The 19491-nt window shown below is 40.7% G+C and overlaps 1 protein-coding gene across 6 annotated transcripts in view; it reads left to right on the forward strand.

Moving 5' to 3' along the window:
• Window positions 1–19491, forward strand: part of dgki (diacylglycerol kinase, iota) — a 254803-nt gene that overhangs the window by 152788 nt on the left and 82524 nt on the right. For all 6 annotated transcript variants that reach the window (XM_043708940.2, XM_087997517.1, XM_043708943.2 and 3 more), the window contains 5 exons: window positions 1656–1734; window positions 5908–5963; window positions 13905–13967; window positions 18433–18506; window positions 19365–19476. In XM_043708940.2, the coding sequence (XP_043564875.1) occupies window positions 1656–1734; window positions 5908–5963; window positions 13905–13967; window positions 18433–18506; window positions 19365–19476 (384 nt within the window). The remainder of the gene's footprint in view (window positions 1–1655; window positions 1735–5907; window positions 5964–13904; window positions 13968–18432; window positions 18507–19364; window positions 19477–19491) is intronic.

The raw sequence follows: 19491 nt of genomic DNA on the forward strand, positions 1-19491 counted from the left end.
AAAATTGTCTAACTATTGATTGAAATTCAACAGTCCTCTGTGCCACACGATCTCCCAGTACATGATACAATCCATGTCTTCATATTGTACATGAGCACAGAACAGTGGCACACCACATAGATAGAATAGCACAGCTACTGAGTGTTCAGTGTAGAACCACAGGCTCAGTTCCTGTTTAGGTTCCTGCATAACCACCACCCGTAACAAATGGACATTATTGGTATCTGAACTGATGTTCTTAATAATTACTGCGATGTTTATCATCATTACACTTCGAAGGCTAAGCTGCAGGCTTTGTGCCATGCAGCATCCAGAGAATGAACCTATTATTACATGGCAGTAAGGAGTATTGAACTCTTTGTAGTTTCAGACTGGGAAATGTACTCTAATGATTTTATGTTTTGACTTCAAGATCCTGATAGCACTATAATTAAGAGTCTCCATTCCTTTGCTTAATTGTAGTATTAAGTCGTTAAAGTGTATAAGATGTCAGAAGAAAGATCTTTGGAAAGTTCAAATGGTTCTTTGTGCATGGTAGTTTTTGCCGGTTTGTTGAAACCTTGTTGTTTCATACAACCTTGGAATTCTGATCTTAAAGTCCTAACCTACCTTTCTCTCCTTGCCTACGAACTGCTTGTGACACTCGCTGGGATAAATTAGTGTGGGGTGGGAATGGAAAATGAAAACAGGAATTCCAAATCACCAGGAAAAGCTTTGCAATTCAGGTCAAGATCAGCATCCTCGATGGACCATAAGACGATGAGCACTGAACAAATCCAGTGAACCTGGGGTAGCTTCATCTGTTGCAGTTTTACTGATGGCTAAAGAAGCCTACAAACGTGAGGCAGGTTCTTTTACAAGTGCTGCAAAGGAAGTGGTTATCAGGAATTGTTGTGAGCTGTTACTTTCAGTGCTGGAACCCATTGGCCATACAGCTGTACCACTGCTGGTTGTGGTGGTTCATGCCAGTCCAGAGGTAACATCACCATTTCCCTCTACCACAGCCAGTTCTCTTGAATAGAAGAATCAATGCTTACGGCCTTCATGTCAAGCTTCCACAGGTCCTTGATGTGGAGCTTTGGGTGTCCTGCTGCTGCTCTGGTTCCACCTTTCTCACCGTCAAGAACATTGTTGTGAATGCAAACCTCTTCATCCTTCAAATCAACCTGAGCCAATGAATTCACCTCTGCCTGATAATTGCAAGTGTACTTGGGAGATTTGCTTTTGAGAGAATGGCCACATACACAGTTTTGTCCTCCTGTGAGATGCACAGAGTGCACAGCAAAGAGTACAGTTGGAAGTTGCAGAGCTGCCTTTCTTGATCACAGTAAGTAATTCATATTTCACAGTTGCACTAGACGCTGTGAACCCAGGCTTCAGAAACTCATCTCTTGGTTCTAAGACTCAGCAATCAATAGCAATAGCAGAGCAATAGCAGAGACAGCAATAATAATAACTTAGTCATCTTTGAACAGCAGCCTGGGTCACAGTCCATTAATGGAGGCGGTTCCCCGGTTATGCTTTTTGATATTGGGGGCTGTCAGCTTTTTGTCAAGTTTTCTAGGTTGTGGATAAAGCTGTTCACTTCTGAGCTGGATTTTACCACGTAACTTGTACGTCTGTACTCACTCAGTGATTCTTTTTCCTCCTCACAGCTCCCACTTACTGTGTTTAACAACTACTTCAGTCTGGGTTTTGATGCCCATGTGACACTGGAATTCCATGAATCTCGGGGTACGTGCAATCCCTTCATGAATACACACTTATACTCGCAAACCCATTCACCTACATGCTCATATTCACATATGCAAACACCCGTACTCATGTGTATTCACTCAACATACAGTCATGCTCACATACATACAAACACACATACACACATACACTCTCATATTTATAAACACATGCACACAGGCCATCACATCCGTACACATTTACTCACATGGAATCAGAGTTACAGAATTGTTACAATACAGAAGCAGGCCATTTGGCTCTTTGAGTTTATCCGGACTGTCTGAATCTTTGAACTTTGTATCAATCTCCTGTCTTTTCCCCATAAATCTGCACATCATTTCTATTTAACTAATGTCCAATGTTGTCTTAAGTGCCTCAATTGAACCTGGCTCCACCACATTTCCTGACAGTGCATTCCTAACTACTCACTAAGTGAACAAGATTTTTTCACATTGCCTTTGCTTCTTTTACAAACCATTTAAAAACTGTGTCTCCTGATTCTCAATTTGTTTAAGGACAGTAATACTATTGAGGCTGCACTGGAGGAACTGAATTTCTCAGCTCACGGGGACTTTTAAGTCTTGTGGGTGGTACTCATTCCATGTTGAACGACTAGTTGATTTTTGGGTTTTCTTTATTAGAGGTAGCACCAGCAAGGCTAGATTGGCCATAGAACATAGAACAGTACAGCACAGAACAGGCCCTTCAGCCCATGATGTTGTGCCGACCACTGATCCTCATGTATGCACCCTCAAATTTCTGTGACCATATGCATGTCCAGTAGTCTCTTAAATGTCCCCAATGACCTTGCTTCCAAAACTGCTGCTGGCAACGCATTTCATGCTCTCACAACTCTTTGTGTAAAGAACCCGCCTCTGACATCCCCTCTATATTTTCCTCCAACTAGCTTAAAACTATGACCCCTCACGATAGTCATTTCTGCCCTGGGAAATAGTCTCTGGCTATCGACTCTACCTATGCCTCTCATTATCTTGTATACCTCAATTAAGTCCACTTTCAAACCTCCTTTTCTCCAATGAAAAATGTCTGAGCTCAGTCAACCTCTCTTCATAAGATAAGCCCTCCAGTCCAGGCAGCATCCTGGTAAACCTCCTCTGAACCCTCTCCAAAGCATCCACATCTTTCCTATAATAGGGCGACCAGAACTGGACGCAGTATTCCAAGTGCGGTCTAATCAAAGTTTTATAGAGCTGCAACAAGATCGCACGACTCTTAAACTCAATCCCCCTGTTAATGAAAGCCAAAACACCATATGCTTTCTTAACAACACTGTCCACTTGGGTGGCCATTTTAAGGGATCTATGTACCTGCACACCAAGATCCCTCTGTTCCTCCACACTGCCAAGAATCCTATCCTTAATCCTGTACTCAGCTTTCAAATTCGACCTTCCAAAATGCATCACCTCGCATTTATCCAGGTTGAACTCCATCTGCCACCTCTCAGCCCATCTCTGCATCCTGTCAATGTCCCGCTGCAGCCTACAACAGCCCTCTATACTATCAACGACACCTCCAATCTTTGTGTCGTCTGCAAACTTGCTGACCCATCCTTCAATCCCCTCATCCAAGTCATTAATAAAAATTACAAACAGTAGAGGCCCAAGGACAGAGCCCTATGGAACACCACTTACCACAGACTTCCAGGCAGAATATTTTCCTTCTACTACCACTCGCTGTCTTCTGTTGGCTAGCCAATTTTGTATCCAGACAGCTACGTTCCCCTGTATCCCATTCCTCCTGACCTTTTGAATGAGCCTACCATGGGGAACCTTATCAAATGCCTTGCTGAAGCCCATATACACCACATCCACAGCTCGACCCTCATCAACTTTTCTAGTCACATCCTCAAAGAACTCGATAAGGTTTGTGAGGCATGACCTATCCCTCACAAAGCCGTGTTGACTGCATTTAATCAAACCATGCTCTTCCAGATGGTCATAAATCCTATCCCTCAGAATCCTTTCTAACACCTTGCAGACGACAGGCGTGAGACTTACTGGTCTGTAATTGCCGGGGATTTCCCTATTTCCTTTCTTGAAGAGAGGAATTACATTTGCCTCTCTCCAATCCTCAGGTACGACTCCAGTGGAGAGTGAGCATGCAAAGATCTTCGCAAGTGGTGAAGCAATTGCATTTCTCATTTCCCAAAGCAGCCGAGGACAAATCTGGTCTGGGCCTGGCGACTTGTCAATCTTAATGTTTGACAAAATTTTCAGCACATCAGCTTCCTCTATCTCTATCCATTCCAGAATGCACACCTGCTCTTCAAAGGTTTCATTCACTACAAAGTTCGTTTCTTTCGTAAAGATAGAAGCAAGAAACTCATTTAGGGTTTCCCCTACCTCCTCAGACTCCACACACAAGTTCCCTATGGTCGGCCCTACTCTTTCTTTGACCATCCTCTTATTCCTCACATATGTGTAAAATGCCTTTGTGTTCTCCCTAATCTGTTCTGCCAAGCCTTTCTCGTGCCCCCTCCTGGCTCTCCTCAGACCATTTTTAAGCTCCTTCCTCGCCTGCCTGTAATCCTCTAGAGCTGAGCTTGACCCTAGCTACCTCCACCTTATGTAAGCTACCTTTTTCATTTTGACGAGAAGCTCCACCGCCCTCGTCGTCCAAGGTTCCTTTATCTTACCACTTCTTGCCTGTCTCAGAGGGACATATTTATTCATCACTTGCAACAACTGTCCTTTAAACAGAATCCACATGTCTATAATGCCTTTACCAAGGAACAATTGCTCCCAATCCATGCTTCCTAACTCATGTCTAATCGCATCATAGTTTCCTCTTCCCCAATTAAGTATCCTCCCATTTTGCCTAATCCTCTCCTTCTCCATAGCTATGTGGAATGTGAGGCAGTTGTGGTCACTATCACCAAAATGCTCTCCCACCATCACCAAAATGCTCTCCCACCACAAGATCTGATACCTGCCCCGGCTCATTTCCGAGCACCAAGTCTAGAATGGCCTCTCCCCTCGTCGGCCTGAACACACCTTACAAAAACAGCTCCATTCAAATCTTCTGCTCGAAGGAGGTTCCAATCAATATTGGGAAAGTTAAAGTCACCCATTACAACAACCCTACTACGTCTACACTTTTCCAAAATCTGCCGACCTATGCTTTCTTCAATCTCCCTCCTGCTATTGGGTGGCCTGTAGTAAACCCCTAATGAGGTGACTGCTCCCTTGCTGTTCCTAATTTTCACCCATACTGACTCGGTAGGCAGATCTTCCTCGACGATTGAAGCTTCTGTAGCTGTGATACCCTCTCTGGTTGGTAGTGCTACACCCCCTCCTCTTTTTCCCCCCTCCCTAGTCTTTTTAAATGCTCTAAACCCTGGAACATCCAGCAACCAATCCTGCCCTGAGAAACCCATGTCTCCTTTATGGCCACAACATCATAGCACCTGGTACTGATCCATGCTCTAAATTCATCACTTTTATTCCTGATACTCCTTGTGTTAAAGCAAACACACTTTAACCGATCCCTTGGTTCCTTCCAGGAAAATCCTTCCCACTAGCTGGTCTACCTCTTGCTATTGCCTCATCAGCATCAACTCTCACCTCCAGTATACAGCTCAGGTTCCCATCCTCCTGCCATACTAGTTCAAACCCTCTCGAACTACTCGAGCAAACCTTCCACCCAGGACATTGGTCCCCTTCCAGTTCAGATGCAACCCGTCCTTCTTGTACAGGTCCTTCTTGCCAGGTGAGTGAAAAATTCATCATGTATATGGTTCAGCTGTGGTCAGAGAAAGAATAGAAATATTAAATACTGATTTCAGAAGACAATATAGTCATTATTGTTTAGAGTCTACAAGAACACAAGAAATGGGAGATTATATAGAAAAATCATAGATCATTCAGCTCATCAAGCCTGCTTTACCATTCAGTGTGACCAGGCTGCGATAAGGACTTCAATTCCATTTTCCTGCTCGCTCACCATATCCTCCAATCCTACAAGCGACCAAAAATCTGTCTATCCTAAACTTAAAAGTACTCAACAATAGAACATTTGCAACCCTTTGGGTCCGAATTCCATCAAATCCATTCCAATCTTCACTGCAGTTGTTTCTCTGTTCATCAGTGTCTAATTGAGAATGTTTGTTTCGATGGCCTTGAGTACTGATTGTATTTTTCCCAATTTTTCTAGAAGCAAATCCAGAACGATTTAACAGTCGATTTAGGAATAAGATGTTTTACGCAGGGGTAAGTGATACCAAATATAAAGTAAACAAATTTACTAGAAAAGCTCCACAATAAAACCTTTATGTTTATGACCACTTTTTTTTACAATTTATTATCCCATGATCCCAAAAAAGATACAGGTTAGGTGCATTGGCTTTGCTAAGTTGTCCGTAGTGTCCAGGGTTGTGCAGGCTAGGTGAGTTATCCATGCTAAATTTGGGGTTACGGGGAGGGGAGAGAGGAGGGGGCTGGGAACTGGGTCTGGGTAAGATGCTGTCCAGAGGGTGAATGCCAACCCAATGGGCCAAATGGCTACTTTCCATGCTAGTGATTGTATGATTCACAAAGCCACAGAAATGAGTAACAGAGGATATCTTTGAAAGTACTTCATTACTGTTTGCTATGGGCAGTCTCTAGTGTATTTTTTCTGCACTACACTAATGACTACATTTCAAAAATTTGCAAATGGCTGTACAACACTTTGGGAAATCCTAAGATCATGAAAGACCCTAAAAATTTGAACCTTGCTTCCTTTCCTTTCTTTCTCTTCTTTCCTTTCTTCTTGGAGTGTGTTACTGGTACAGGTTATTTCAGTCCCTTTGGAATCTGCATGCTAAAATGTTGTATTTCATGGCCAAGAACACCCAGATCCCTCTCTCTGCACTTTTATGGAATCTCTGTCCATTTAAATATTAATCTGTCTTTTCATTCTTCCTACCAAAGTGCAAGACTTCATTTTTCCAACATTAAACTCCATCTGCCATGTTTTCCCATTCTCACAAACTGTTTATATCCCCTTGCATATTCCTTATCTCCTTATTACAATGTGTCCATCTGCCGATTTTTATAGCATCAGCAAATGTCAAAACATTACAATCTGCTCCCTCCTCCAAGTCATTTATATAGATATTAACAAATTGAGGCCCTAGGACTGAGTCATAGAATCATACAACACACAAACAGACCCATCAGTCCAACTTCTCCATGCCAACCAAGTTTCCCAAATTAAAACTAGTCCCACTTGCCTGTGTTTGGCCCATATCCCTCTAAAACTTTCCTACCTGTACCTGCATCTACCATTTCCTCTGACAGTTCATTCCATGTATGAACAACCCTGTTTGAAAGAATTGTCTCTCAGGTCCCTTTTAAATCATTCTCCTCTCACCTTAAAAATATGCCCCCTAGTTTTGAACTCACCCACAATAGGGAAAAGACTTTTGCTATTCACTTTATCTGTGCCACTCATGATTTCTAAACCTCTATAAAGTCATCCATCAATCTCCGATGCTTCAGAGAAAAACTCCCAGCCTATCTAGCCTCTCCTTACAACTCAAACCCTCCGGTCTTGGCAACATCCTGGTAAATTTTTTCTGAGCCTTCTCAAATTTAATAATGTCCTTCCTGTAGCAGGACTACCAGAACAGTACACAGTACTCCAAAAGTGGTCTCGCCAATGTCCTCTACCTCCTCAGCATGATAGCCAAACTCCTATACTCAAACACCCAAGCAATGAAGGCAAGCATGATAAATGCCTTCTTAACCAGCCTGTGGTGCAACTTTCAAGGAACAATGTACCTGAACCCCTAGGTCTCTCTGTTCAACAATACTACCCGGGGCCCTACCATTAACTGTATATGTACTGCCCTTGTTGGTTTTATCAAATTGAAATACCTCACATTTATCCAAACTAAACTCCATCTGAAATTCCTCAGCCCATTGGCCCAATTGATCAAGATCTAACCTTCTTCACTGTTGACTATACCACCAATTTTGATGTTATCCGCAGACTTAGTAATCATGCCTCCTAAATTCTCATCCAAATTGTTTATGCCAATGACGACAGCAACACAGATCCCTGCAAAACACAGCTGGTCGCATGCCTCCAGTCTGAAAAAGAACCCTCGACCAGTACCTTCCATCTCTTACAGACAAGTCAATTTTGTATCCTGTCGGCAAGCTCTCTCTGATGTCATGTGATCAAACTTTACTAATCTACCTTTACCATCATTAGAGGCTTTACTTAAGTCCATGCAGAAGCATTTACCGCTCTGCCTTCCTTAGTCCTTTTGGATACATCCTCAAAAATTCAATCAAGTTTCTGAGACTCAGTTTGCCACCACAAAGCCATGTTTACTATCCCTAATCAGTCCTTGTCTCTCCAAATGCATGTAAATCCTACCTCTCAGAATCCCCTCCGACAACTTATCCACCACTGATGTCAGACTCACAAGTCTATAGATGCCAGACTTGACTTGCAGCCTTTCTTAAACAAAGGCACAACAATAGCCACCCTTCAATCCTCTGGCACCTCACCCATGGCTATAGATGACACAAATATCTTTGTTAGAGGTCCCATGATCCTTGTGGCACTCTACTAATTATGTCTTTCCATCTCAAAAGAAACCCATTAATCCAGACTTTCTGTTTTCTGTGTTAATCAATCTTCATTCTATGTAAACACTTTGCTCCCAATACTGTGAGCTCTGATCTTGTCAATAAACTTTTATGTGACACCTCATTGACTGCCTTCTGGAAATCCAAATACACCACATTTAATCGTCTCCCTTTTATCACCTGTGTGTTGTACCCTCAAAGAACTCTAGCAAGTTTGCCAAGCATGATTTCCCTTTCACAAAGCCATGTTGACTGTTTGATTGTGTTAAGCTTTTCTGATTGTCTAACTCTTTCTTCCTTACTAATGGATTCTAGCATTTTTCTAATGACAGATGTTAGACTAACAAGCCTATAATTTCCTGCATTTTGTTTCCCTGTCTTGTTGAACACAAGTGTAAATTAGCAGTTTTCCAATCCACTGGACTCCTAATGGACCCAGTGAGTTTTGGAATGTTTTGATCAAAGCCTCCACTATTTCTGCAGCCACTTCATTTAAAATTGTTGGATGTAGGACATCAGGTCCTATGTAATTGCCCTTATTTAAATTGAGCACACTGCTTTGAGACCCAAGTTACTCTCCCTGAAACTGAATTTGAAATTCTACCATGCTGTGATCACTATCCTCTAGAGGATCTTTCATTGCAAGATCTCTTATTACTCCTACTTACGCTAGATCTAAAATAACCTGTTCCTGCATACGTTCTACAATGTACTACTCTTAAGAAACAATTCATGATGCATTGTAGAAATTCATCTATGTTAATCTGAGTTGTCCAGTCAATATGCATATTAAAATCACTCATACAAATAATAGTGCTCTTCTTACACACCTCCATTATTATCTGGTTTATACTTTATCCTACAGTAAAACAAATTTTCAGGGGTCTATAGACAATTCATACCTATGAGTTTTTCCCCTTGCTGTTCCACCCAACTGATCCCACCTCATGATCTATATCACTGCTCAACATTGTACTGATACCTTCCTTTTTACTAATGCTTTTCCACTTCCTTTCCTTTATATGTATTCTTCCAGAAAGTTGAGTACCTTTGACTATTGAGTTCACAGTTTTGGTCACCCTGCAACCACATGTCTGTAATAGCTATCAAGATATTCATTCATTTCTCTTTGTGCCGTCAACTCATCTATATTGTTACAAATATTGATGCATTCAGATAAAGAACCTTAGGCTTTTGCTTTTTGCCATTGCTATTTATTAAGGTTCTAATTTCTTCTGCTTATATTTTCTGCCACTCCCTCTCAAATTTTGATCATTCTTACCCTGTACCTCTCATCTCTCATTTCTTCTTGTTATTTAAAATTTCCCTTCAATTGAACCTGCACTAATTAGTTAAAGTCCTATGTACAGTCCTAGTTATTCAATTCATGAGGACACTTGTCACAGTATGGTTAAAATAAAGCCTGTCCAAGTGGGACTGTTCTCTCTTTTCCCAGTCCTTGTCCCACCTTAATTGGAACCCATTTCTCCCACGCTAATCTTTGAGCCACTCATTTAGATCTTGAATGTTATTTACTCTACCCTCTTGTATCTGGCTCAGGTAGTAATGGAGATTATTATCTTTGTAGTTCTGCTTTTTAATTTAGCTCCAAGCTGCTCGTAATCCCTCAGCAGACCTCTCTCCTAGTCCTAACTACATCATTGGTACCTACGTGGACCAGGATGACTGGATCTTTCCCTTCCCACTCCCAAATTTCTCTCCAACCCAGAAGGAATGTCCTGAACCTTGGTAGTAGGTAGCACTGCCTTCAGGATACTGTCTTTTGCTGAAGAGACCGGTAACTATTCCCGTTAATGTACTATCTCCTATTCCTGCTACATTTTGCTTTTCAGCTCTCACTAGTATAGTGCTTTGATGACAGTGCTGTATTCAGTTCATATGTCATCCCTGGAGATTGTGCTCTCATCTACTTCAGGAAGAAGAATCTCATACCTATTGGACAAGAGCAATGGCTGAGGTTCCTCCAGAGTTAAATTCTGGATTCCTATACCTGCCTCAGTTACATCCTCCATATACTAAATTTTATGTATGTAATCTAAGGGATGTGAATACCTCTTGAAGCACAGTGTTCAGTCACCCCTCTCTGTCTTTCCCTGTTGTGTCAGTACCTGCAGCTCGGATTCCAGTTCATCAACTGAGTTGACATTCCTCAAACAGCCAACGCTTGATGCAGCTCAGATCACTGTAGGTCACAAACATCCACCAGCTCCCACATACTATACTTGCAACACATAGGTTGAAACTTTATTGCTGGAACAGCACAGCAGGTCAGGCAGCATCCAGGGAACAGGAGATTCGACGTTTCGGGCACAGGCCCTTCTTCAGGAAGGGCCTGTGCCCGAACATAGGCACACATAGGCACAACCATCTCTATTCTATTCACACAATTAATTTGGATGTTTGATTACTTTATAAGTGAATTTCTTAACTTCACCCTTTCGGCTGTAATAGTGTCCCTGATTTAAGCCACTTGGTCAATGAAAAGAGACATGGATTAAGTACCCACCCAACAGTAACCTGTTTTCTGTAACATCATACTTCAGCTCTGACCAGGAGAAGTAGGTTGAAAGGGCTTGATGCAGCTGTTTTTATCTCCTGCCACTACCCTTCTCCTGCAGGTCTGCTATACCAGTCTGCTTCACAGTGATGCTGACTGGCTACACCATTCACTATAGTCCATTCACTTTCCTCATTCAAGCCATTAATATATATTGTAAATCATTGCAACCACTATTTACAGGTTGCCATCCTGAAAATGTCCCTTTATCTGTCTTCTATTAGTTAGTCAATCCTCTATCCATATTAATGGTCTCCACTGCCATGGTCTCTTATCATCTTAACTAGCCTAGTGTTTAGAACCTTATCAAGCACTTTCTGAAAATCTAATTATATTGCATCCACTGCTTCCCCATTAATTATCCTGCTTTTGCCATCTCAAAAAATTTCAGTAAACTTATCAGATATAATTTCCCCTTCGTGAAGCCATGCTGACTATGCTTGGTCATATTATGTATATCTAAATGCTCTGCTATTACGTCCTTTAGAATAGTCTAACATTTTCCTAATAACAGACATTAAGTCAACAGGCCTGCAGTACCTGTTTTTTGTCTCCTTCCCTTTTTAAGTAAAGGTATTACATTGTAAGTTTTCCAATTCTCTGGGACTTTTCTAAGGATCTAAAGATTTTTAGAAAGCTACTGCTATTGCATCCAGTATTTCTGTAGCTTCTTCATTTAATATCCTAGGATGCATCCGGGACTTAACGGCTTTTAGTTTTCCTATCATTTTATTTCTAGTGATAGTTATTGTATTTATTTCTTCTGCTCTTTTTGCCTGTTGAATATTTAATATAATTGGAAAACTATTGGTGTCTTCTACTGTGAAGACTGATGCAAGTATGTGTTCAGCTACTATGCCATTTCCCAGTTCCCTGTTATTATTTCTCCAGACTCATTCTCTAAGGGGTCTATATTAACTTTGACCTCTCGCTGACTTTTTATATATTTAAAGAAGTTCTTCCTGTCCATCTTGATATTATTTGTAAAAGTATACCATCATAGCTTATCTTCTCCCTCTTTATCAATTTGTTGGTGATCTTTTGTTGGTTTTTAAAAGCTTCCCACTCCTCTGGCTTACCACAGATATTTGCCACATTGCATATTTTCTCTTCTTCCAATATGGTTGGTTTATCCCCTTCCTAGAATCATTTTTCCTCACTAGGATACATCTTCTTTGTGAGCCATGACCTTTTTTTTCCTGAAATATCTACCATTTTTTCAAAACTGTCTTTGCTGCTAAACCTCTTCTCCAGTCCGCTCCAGCCAGCTCTGCCCTCATTTCTTTATAATATCCCTATTTGTACTTATCACAATTGTTTCCGAACAAGGTTTCTCACTCTCAAACTGAATAATAAATTCTATCATGTTATAGTCACTGTTTCTGAGGGGATCTTTTATTCTGACATGTGTATACATCATCAGAATAATGTGAGCTCTGGTTGAATCCACCAAATATTGTTATAGGAGACTGTTCCAAATGCACTTTGAATTCTTCTTCATAGCTACCTCTGCCAATCTGATTGTCCCAACCTACATAAGGATTAAAGTCACCCATGAGTAGTGTGCTTTTTTTTTAACATTCCCTCATTATCTTTTGTATTATTCTCTGTCCTTTATATAGTTTATGTTGGGGGGGGCCTGTAGATTACTAAAATCTGTGACTTCTTTCTTTTTTATTTCTCACGTCCACCTAATCCAAGATTATTTCTTGCTTATTCCATCCCATACTAACAATGTTGTTCACCGCCCTTTCCTTCGTCTCTGTCCTTTTGAAAAGTCACATACCCGTGAGTACTTAGTTCCCAGCTTTGATCTACTTGTAACCTCTCAGTCTACTTCACTGGGCTGCTGATCTATTGCACACTCATCCCTTTCTGCCTCACAATGTTGGTTGTTACTCCCATCTCCAGTTTCTTCTTTAAAATTCCTGAAGGTGCTGACTGTTGTTGAGGCTTCCATGTTGCAGCATGGGCCCATGGAATATCACGTTGGTCCATTTGGCTCAGTATTGCATCAGGTCCATTGGATCCAGATCTCAGCACAATTAATTCTCACATTCATTCACAGGTTGTGAACATATGTCACAAGATCTGCATTTGTTTCCATCCTTAGTTCCTGAGAAAATCATTAAACACCAATCTTCACATTGGTGTGGAGCTGGAGTCAGACTTGGATAAAAACAGCAGCTTTCCCTCCATACTGGATACTTGCAACAATCCAACAGCTTCCGGCTCCCTTTTACTGAACACGTAGAATAACAAAGTCTTTGCCAGCAGTTTGGACGAGCAATTTAATTAGTACCACTCCATCTCTCTTTTACCTCCTATCCATGCAAATGTTTCTCTTTAAGTATTTACTTCATTCCCTTTTTGAAAGCTACTATTGAATTTGTACCTATTATCCTATTAACCAGTGCATTTCCAATCCAAATTATTTACCTTCATATACTCATAGCGTTGTACAGAACATAAAGAAGCTCTTCAGTTCATTGTATCCATACCAGCTTACAAGCACCTACCTATTCTAATCCCATTTTCCAACACTTAGGCTGTGGCCTTGTACACGTAGCTTTTCAAGTGTTCATCAAATTACTTATTATATATTGTGGTAATTTCCACCTCTAACCATCTATTAGGCAGTGAGTTCCATTTACCCACTACCCTGTGCTATTCGCCAATGTCCATGATGGAATTTAAACACAGATACTCTAAAACTATGGAAAAATCAAGCCTCCAGTTCAGAGGGTCTGGTTTAACTGCCACTTCAAAATAATAGTCATTTTTGCCTCAGCGTTGTGCAACAGCTTTGGTATAGGAAGTAGGAGACTTTCAAACAGGAGGCTCTGGACATTTAGGATGTAACCCTCTGTTCCAGAGTCAATCACTAGCAATGCACAGGTTCTGGCTGTTCAGAGAAAAATAGAGAAGGGACATTGTACTCCTTCCCAGGATGTACTTTGCTTGTTAATGTTTGTGATGTTTTCTTTCAGGCAGCTTTTTCCGACTTTCTGCAGAGAAGCTCTCGAGATTTATCCAAACATGTTAGAGTGGTGGTAAGTTTTATCTCGTACAGTCAGATATTCAGTTGTAAACAAACACATTATGGAGTGTAGAAATTGCTAATTAGGAAAACTGTAATCAATTCTTTTTAGGTGAAATCTCTGCTTTTCAATTTTATCTCTTAAGAAATGGACCCCATGAGATTGATTTGGTTTTGATTTTATGGCCTCATTTATCTGGATTGGAACTTTGAGTGATCTCACACTGCTGCCTCATAGCACCAGGACCCAGGTTCGATTCAAACCTTGAGTGACTGTCTCCACTGACCGTGGAGTTTGCATGGGTTTCCATGTCTGCATGGGTTTCTGCTGCGTGCTGCGGTTTTTCCCACAATCCAAAGATGTGCAGGTTAGGTGGATCGGCCATGCTAATAAAAAAAAATGCACCATAGTGTCTAGGGATGTGGAGGTTAGGTTGGTTGTCCATGGTTAAAAACCCCATGCAATGTTAAAGGGATTTGAGTTTGGCAGTTGTAGATCTAGGTGGGATTCTGTTCAGAGGCTGGTACAGACTCAATAGGCCAAGCAACCCCTTTCTGCATATAGGGATTCTATGATTCTACTCACATCCTGGCCATGAGACTTAAATTCAGGTGTCATACTTAAAAAACTGTACCACTGGAGACAGTCTACTGAACCAAACTGAGAACGGTGTTGTAATAAGCTGCATAGGTAGGGACCTGGAGACAGCTTTCAACAAAGTAGTGTGGGTAAGAGGACAAATTTGGGGAGACATAGTAAATTAAACAGCAGAGACAAGGCAAAAGAAAAAAAAAATATGCAAAATGATAAATGACTGTGACAGGAAGAGTAGACAATACAAAATTAAAAGTAAATGAATGGATAATATTCCAGGTTTTTAAAATATTAAAAGAGGACACTTTTAAAGACGCTAAAACGGAATGCACTTAGTATTCAAAATAAATTGGATGAACTAATAGCACAAATAGAAATAAATAAATACGCGATAATCTGATAGTCATTATAGAGACAGTTTCAGGATGACATAGATTGGGATCTGAATATTGAAGGAAGTAGGACATTTAGGAAGGATAGAAAGTTAGGAAAAGATGGAGAGTCAGCTCTTTTAATTAATGATGGTATTAGCAGAATACAGAGGGATGATCTAAATTCAGGAAACCAAGATGTGGAAGCTGTTTGGATAAAGATGAAAAATTGTAAAGGCAAAATGTCACTTATGCTGAAAGTAAGCAGATGATAGTGTGGAGTATATGGGAGAGTAGTGGGAGCTTGTTAGAAAGATACAACAACAATGATAGGGTATTGTGTGTTGAGAGAAGCTGAATTTCCTATTCAATTTTTAAATTTTTTTCGTATTTTACATAGTTAATGTTTAAAGGCAGGAGCTAGGGCCTAAACAATGGTATATAAATTATTCACTGTTGAATGGCTGCAGTTAGTTAATTAAGGGACTTAGTTTGAGATGTAATTGCTGCTCAGCTAACTCTTTAGTTTTAAAATATACAAATATAACATCCAAATCTGACCTAACATGGATTTTGACTTAAACACAGTGCAGGGAGTTTGGTGAGTTCAGGGAATTAAGTGAGGAAGAGTAGTAGATACTCTGTTGCCTTTTCCTTTTAAACTTTTTCATCCTGTGTAGGATTTGGTGTTTACTCTTCTTTTGCACCCATAACTATCCAATTTATAGAAACAGGAGAAGGAGCTGACGGGTGAGTAATTCTACTTTCTACTCTCTATTCTTTAGTTTATAGTATATAGTTGAAATGTAAGCTTAAAGTATAGCAAGGCAGCTTGGCCATGTTGTTTGCCCTTATTGTGGCATGTATAGAGTCATAAACATTTCAAATGGCTTAGAAGAGCACCTGTGCAGGAAGTGTCACAAGTTTTAGAAATCAGGTTTCAGAGCTTGAGCAGCAATTTGAATTACAATGGTGCATCACAAGGCAGAGGAAGACATGACTAACCCTTTTAGAGAGGTGGAACATTGTAGGTTGGGGCATGAGGCAGAGAGAAAATAGGTGATCGCAGAGCAGTCAGGCAGGTAGTGCTGGGTTCTGCACTACCTGCCTGAAATGATTTAGCTTGCTAATTAGATTTCCATTCTAATGCTATCCACAAGAGGTGGAACCAGGAGAATATATTCGAGAGTAGTACTAGGGTGCAGAGAATACTGAGGTAGAAAGATAGCACGAGAATAGATAATAACGAGTTAATAACGAGCATTGGGGTAAGGGAGAAATGAAAGTATTCAAAGTCAGCATTACTATGCACGTATTTGAATGAATGTAGTATATTAAATAATGTAGATGACACCTTTGTCATCACGAAACGCAACAAATTAGAAGAAATCCATAAACACAAATAACATAAATACCGGTATAAACTTCACCAAAGAGGAAGAGAACAACAACAGACTTTCCTTCCTTGACATCACAGAAGAATGAAAAGCCAATGGAGAGCTACAGACCAGCGTCTACAGGAAAGTCACACACGGACCAGATACTCAACTACAGGAGCAATCATCCCAACACCCACTAACTGAGCTATAGCAGGACATATTTAAACAAGCCACAACATACTGCAGCACCCAGGAACTACACAAACCCTAGGAGAAACACCCACACAATGTACTTAGGAACAACAGGTACCTGATAAGCACAGTCTGCCGATTCCTGCACAGCAGACCTAAACAGGAAGACACAACACGCTCAGAGACTCTAGCCACCTTACCATACATCAAAGACATCTCTGAGATGATGACCAGAATACTCCAACCCCTAGGCATCATGGTAGCCCACAAACCTCCCACCAGACTGAAACACCTCCTGATAAATTTAAAAGACCCTGTACCAACAACCAGCAGAATGAATGTCATACACAAAATACCCTACAAGGACTGCAACAAATATTACATTGGACAAACGGGCAGGAAACTGGCTACCAGCATACAGGAGCACTAAGCTAGCCACCAAAAGACATGACCAACTATTCACTGGTATCCATACATACATACATGCATGGGAATTCCTGGAGGCCTGGCATTCAAACCGGAACCCCATTAACAAACTTATCGATTTGGACCCCATTTACCAACTTCTCAGAAACAGAACCGGAAATGATATCACCCACCACAACAGAACAAGGCACATAAATAGCAAGCGGGACAGAACACCCATGCTTCATCGAAGGCTCACTGATGATGTTACCTAGCATGGTGATGAAATATCTGAGACCAAATCTACCAGCTCAGCGAGCAAATTTACAACCTGATCCACAAATCTTCTCCAAAATCACATATTAAGTGAGATTGGGAGTTACAAAAAGATTTACATTTTCAGTCCAACATGAAAGGAGCTACCTAGGGGAATGAGGTGGGCCAAGTAGATCAAGTGTCAGTGGGGGAACATATAAGGTATATTGGTAATTGAATAATTAGGTCTCAAATGATAGTGGATAAATAACAATGGATAATGCAGAGTAAGAATAATTAACTGGTGAAGTGCTGACTTCAATTGGGCAAGAACAAAGGTGGGCTCGGTAAGCTGGAGTCAAAGATTGGACGTGAAAAACTGTAGCTGAGCAATAGGCTACCTTCAAAGAAGAGATGGTTTCTAGAAACCTAATTCAGGATAGAATTGACAGTCAGATGGGAATGTGGATTAATTAGGGAGAGACAACATGGATTTCTTAAGGGAAGATGATATTTAACCAACTTGCTGGTGTTATTTGAAGAGGCAACATAGAATGTTGATGAGGATAATAATGTGGTGTTCATGGACATGCAGAAGGAGTTTGATATAGTGTCACACAACAGATTTCTGTTTGAGATCATGGAATAATAGAGTGAGGACCTGTCTCCTCATCCTGCCGACATAAAACTGCTCTGAAGAAAAGCTTAGGATGATGCATTGGCAGACTGAGTTAAGGAGCTGCCTTCATGGAATAAAGGTAAAATTGCCATAGTTCCAGAGGACCATAGGGCTGCTCTGTCATTAGCGGGAGAGATGACTGGTGTTGAGTTAAAGCTGAGAGTCACCATGCTTCAAACAAGGGGTGAAATTGAGAGGGCAGGACCTTCATGCAACCTCAGCTGGTACATGAATTGAATGGGAGTACACTCAAATGAAATTTCTTAGCTTAAAGGACAAGGATGTGCCATTCAGGTTGATCTTAATCAACTAACATTTATATGTATGCATTAACCTGTCCATTCAGCAATCTAAATGGTTATTGTGCAGACCGACATTGCTTTTCATTTGATAAAATTAGGCTATTTATAAATCTATGCTTGCTGTGTAGAATGTGCAATCAATGCATAAAACAATAGGTTCATTGCCTACAGAGTAACATTCTTCCTGTACATGTGTCAACTGCTGATGTAATATTGGATCACTGGCCATGTAGTCAAATACCTTGTGGTGGTGCAATGAAAGCGCAGTCTCCAGGAATAATCTTTTCTCTTTAATTCTAGTGTGATGGTACTGATTTGACACCCAGAATCCAGGATCTGAAATTCCAGTGTATCGTCTTCCTCAACATTCCCAGGTGAGTAAGGAAAATAAATTCCCAAATGCAGGATTAGTTACAGAGCCCCTTGGAGGCATGGCCTTAAGGGATATACAGCTTCATTTGCAGAAATGGAATCCCCAGTGAGTGGGCTGATCTCAGCCAAGGTATTGGAGAGGTTGCCCATTATCTAACAATGCACCTCTTGGAAATCTGTTGGGCTATGAAAGATTGAGATTGATTGTGGTATCTCTGCCTGCCAATGTACACAGTCAAATCCTATACCTATTGGACACATGGCAAGAGCAATTAAAGACAGGATGGTAATGGACCGAACGAAGGAATCATGTCCTAAATTCATGTGGTAGCCCCAGAAACCCCAAACACATCCCCTTAATGGTGATTGAAGAGTTGTTTTTGTGTGCTATATTATTCTGAGAAGATGACTGGCAGGCAACCATACTCTTGACCACAATTTCTAGTCCTTTTTGGCAATGGATTGAAATTGGTGTTACATAAAAAATTCTGCTTCCTCCCCCAGTAGGACTTCAATGCCCTTTCAATCCATAGGAATTTTTGATTCTATGTTTTCTGTGCAAAATATCTAAATAACAACAATGTATTGACATCCTTGTAAATAACAACAACTTTTTTAAAAGCATCATAAAAATGGCACCAGGATGGCTGCATAAATGGGTTTCGACAGATATGGGTCAAATGCTGGCAATTAGCACTTGATTAATTTAAGATATCTGGTTGACATGGATGAGTTGGACCAAAGGGTCTGTTTCTCTGTTGAACAACTCTGACTCAATAACAACAACTTCCATTTACAAGTGACTTCTATACAATGAATTGGAATGAAATGAACACTGGAGTAAGACATATCTATTGCAGGTATTGTGCAGGCACAATGCCTTGGGGTAACCCCGGAGATCATCGAGACTTTGAACCACAGCGGCATGATGATGGATGCATTGAGGTCATTGGCTTTACCATGGCATCTCTGGTGAGTTTTAATTTT

Source organism: Chiloscyllium plagiosum, unplaced genomic scaffold (genome assembly GCF_037043375.1).
Source record: "Chiloscyllium plagiosum isolate Xiang-an unplaced genomic scaffold, Cpla_swu_hap1 HiC_scaffold_19, whole genome shotgun sequence".
Classification (NCBI taxonomy): Eukaryota; Metazoa; Chordata; class Chondrichthyes; order Orectolobiformes; family Hemiscylliidae; genus Chiloscyllium; species Chiloscyllium plagiosum.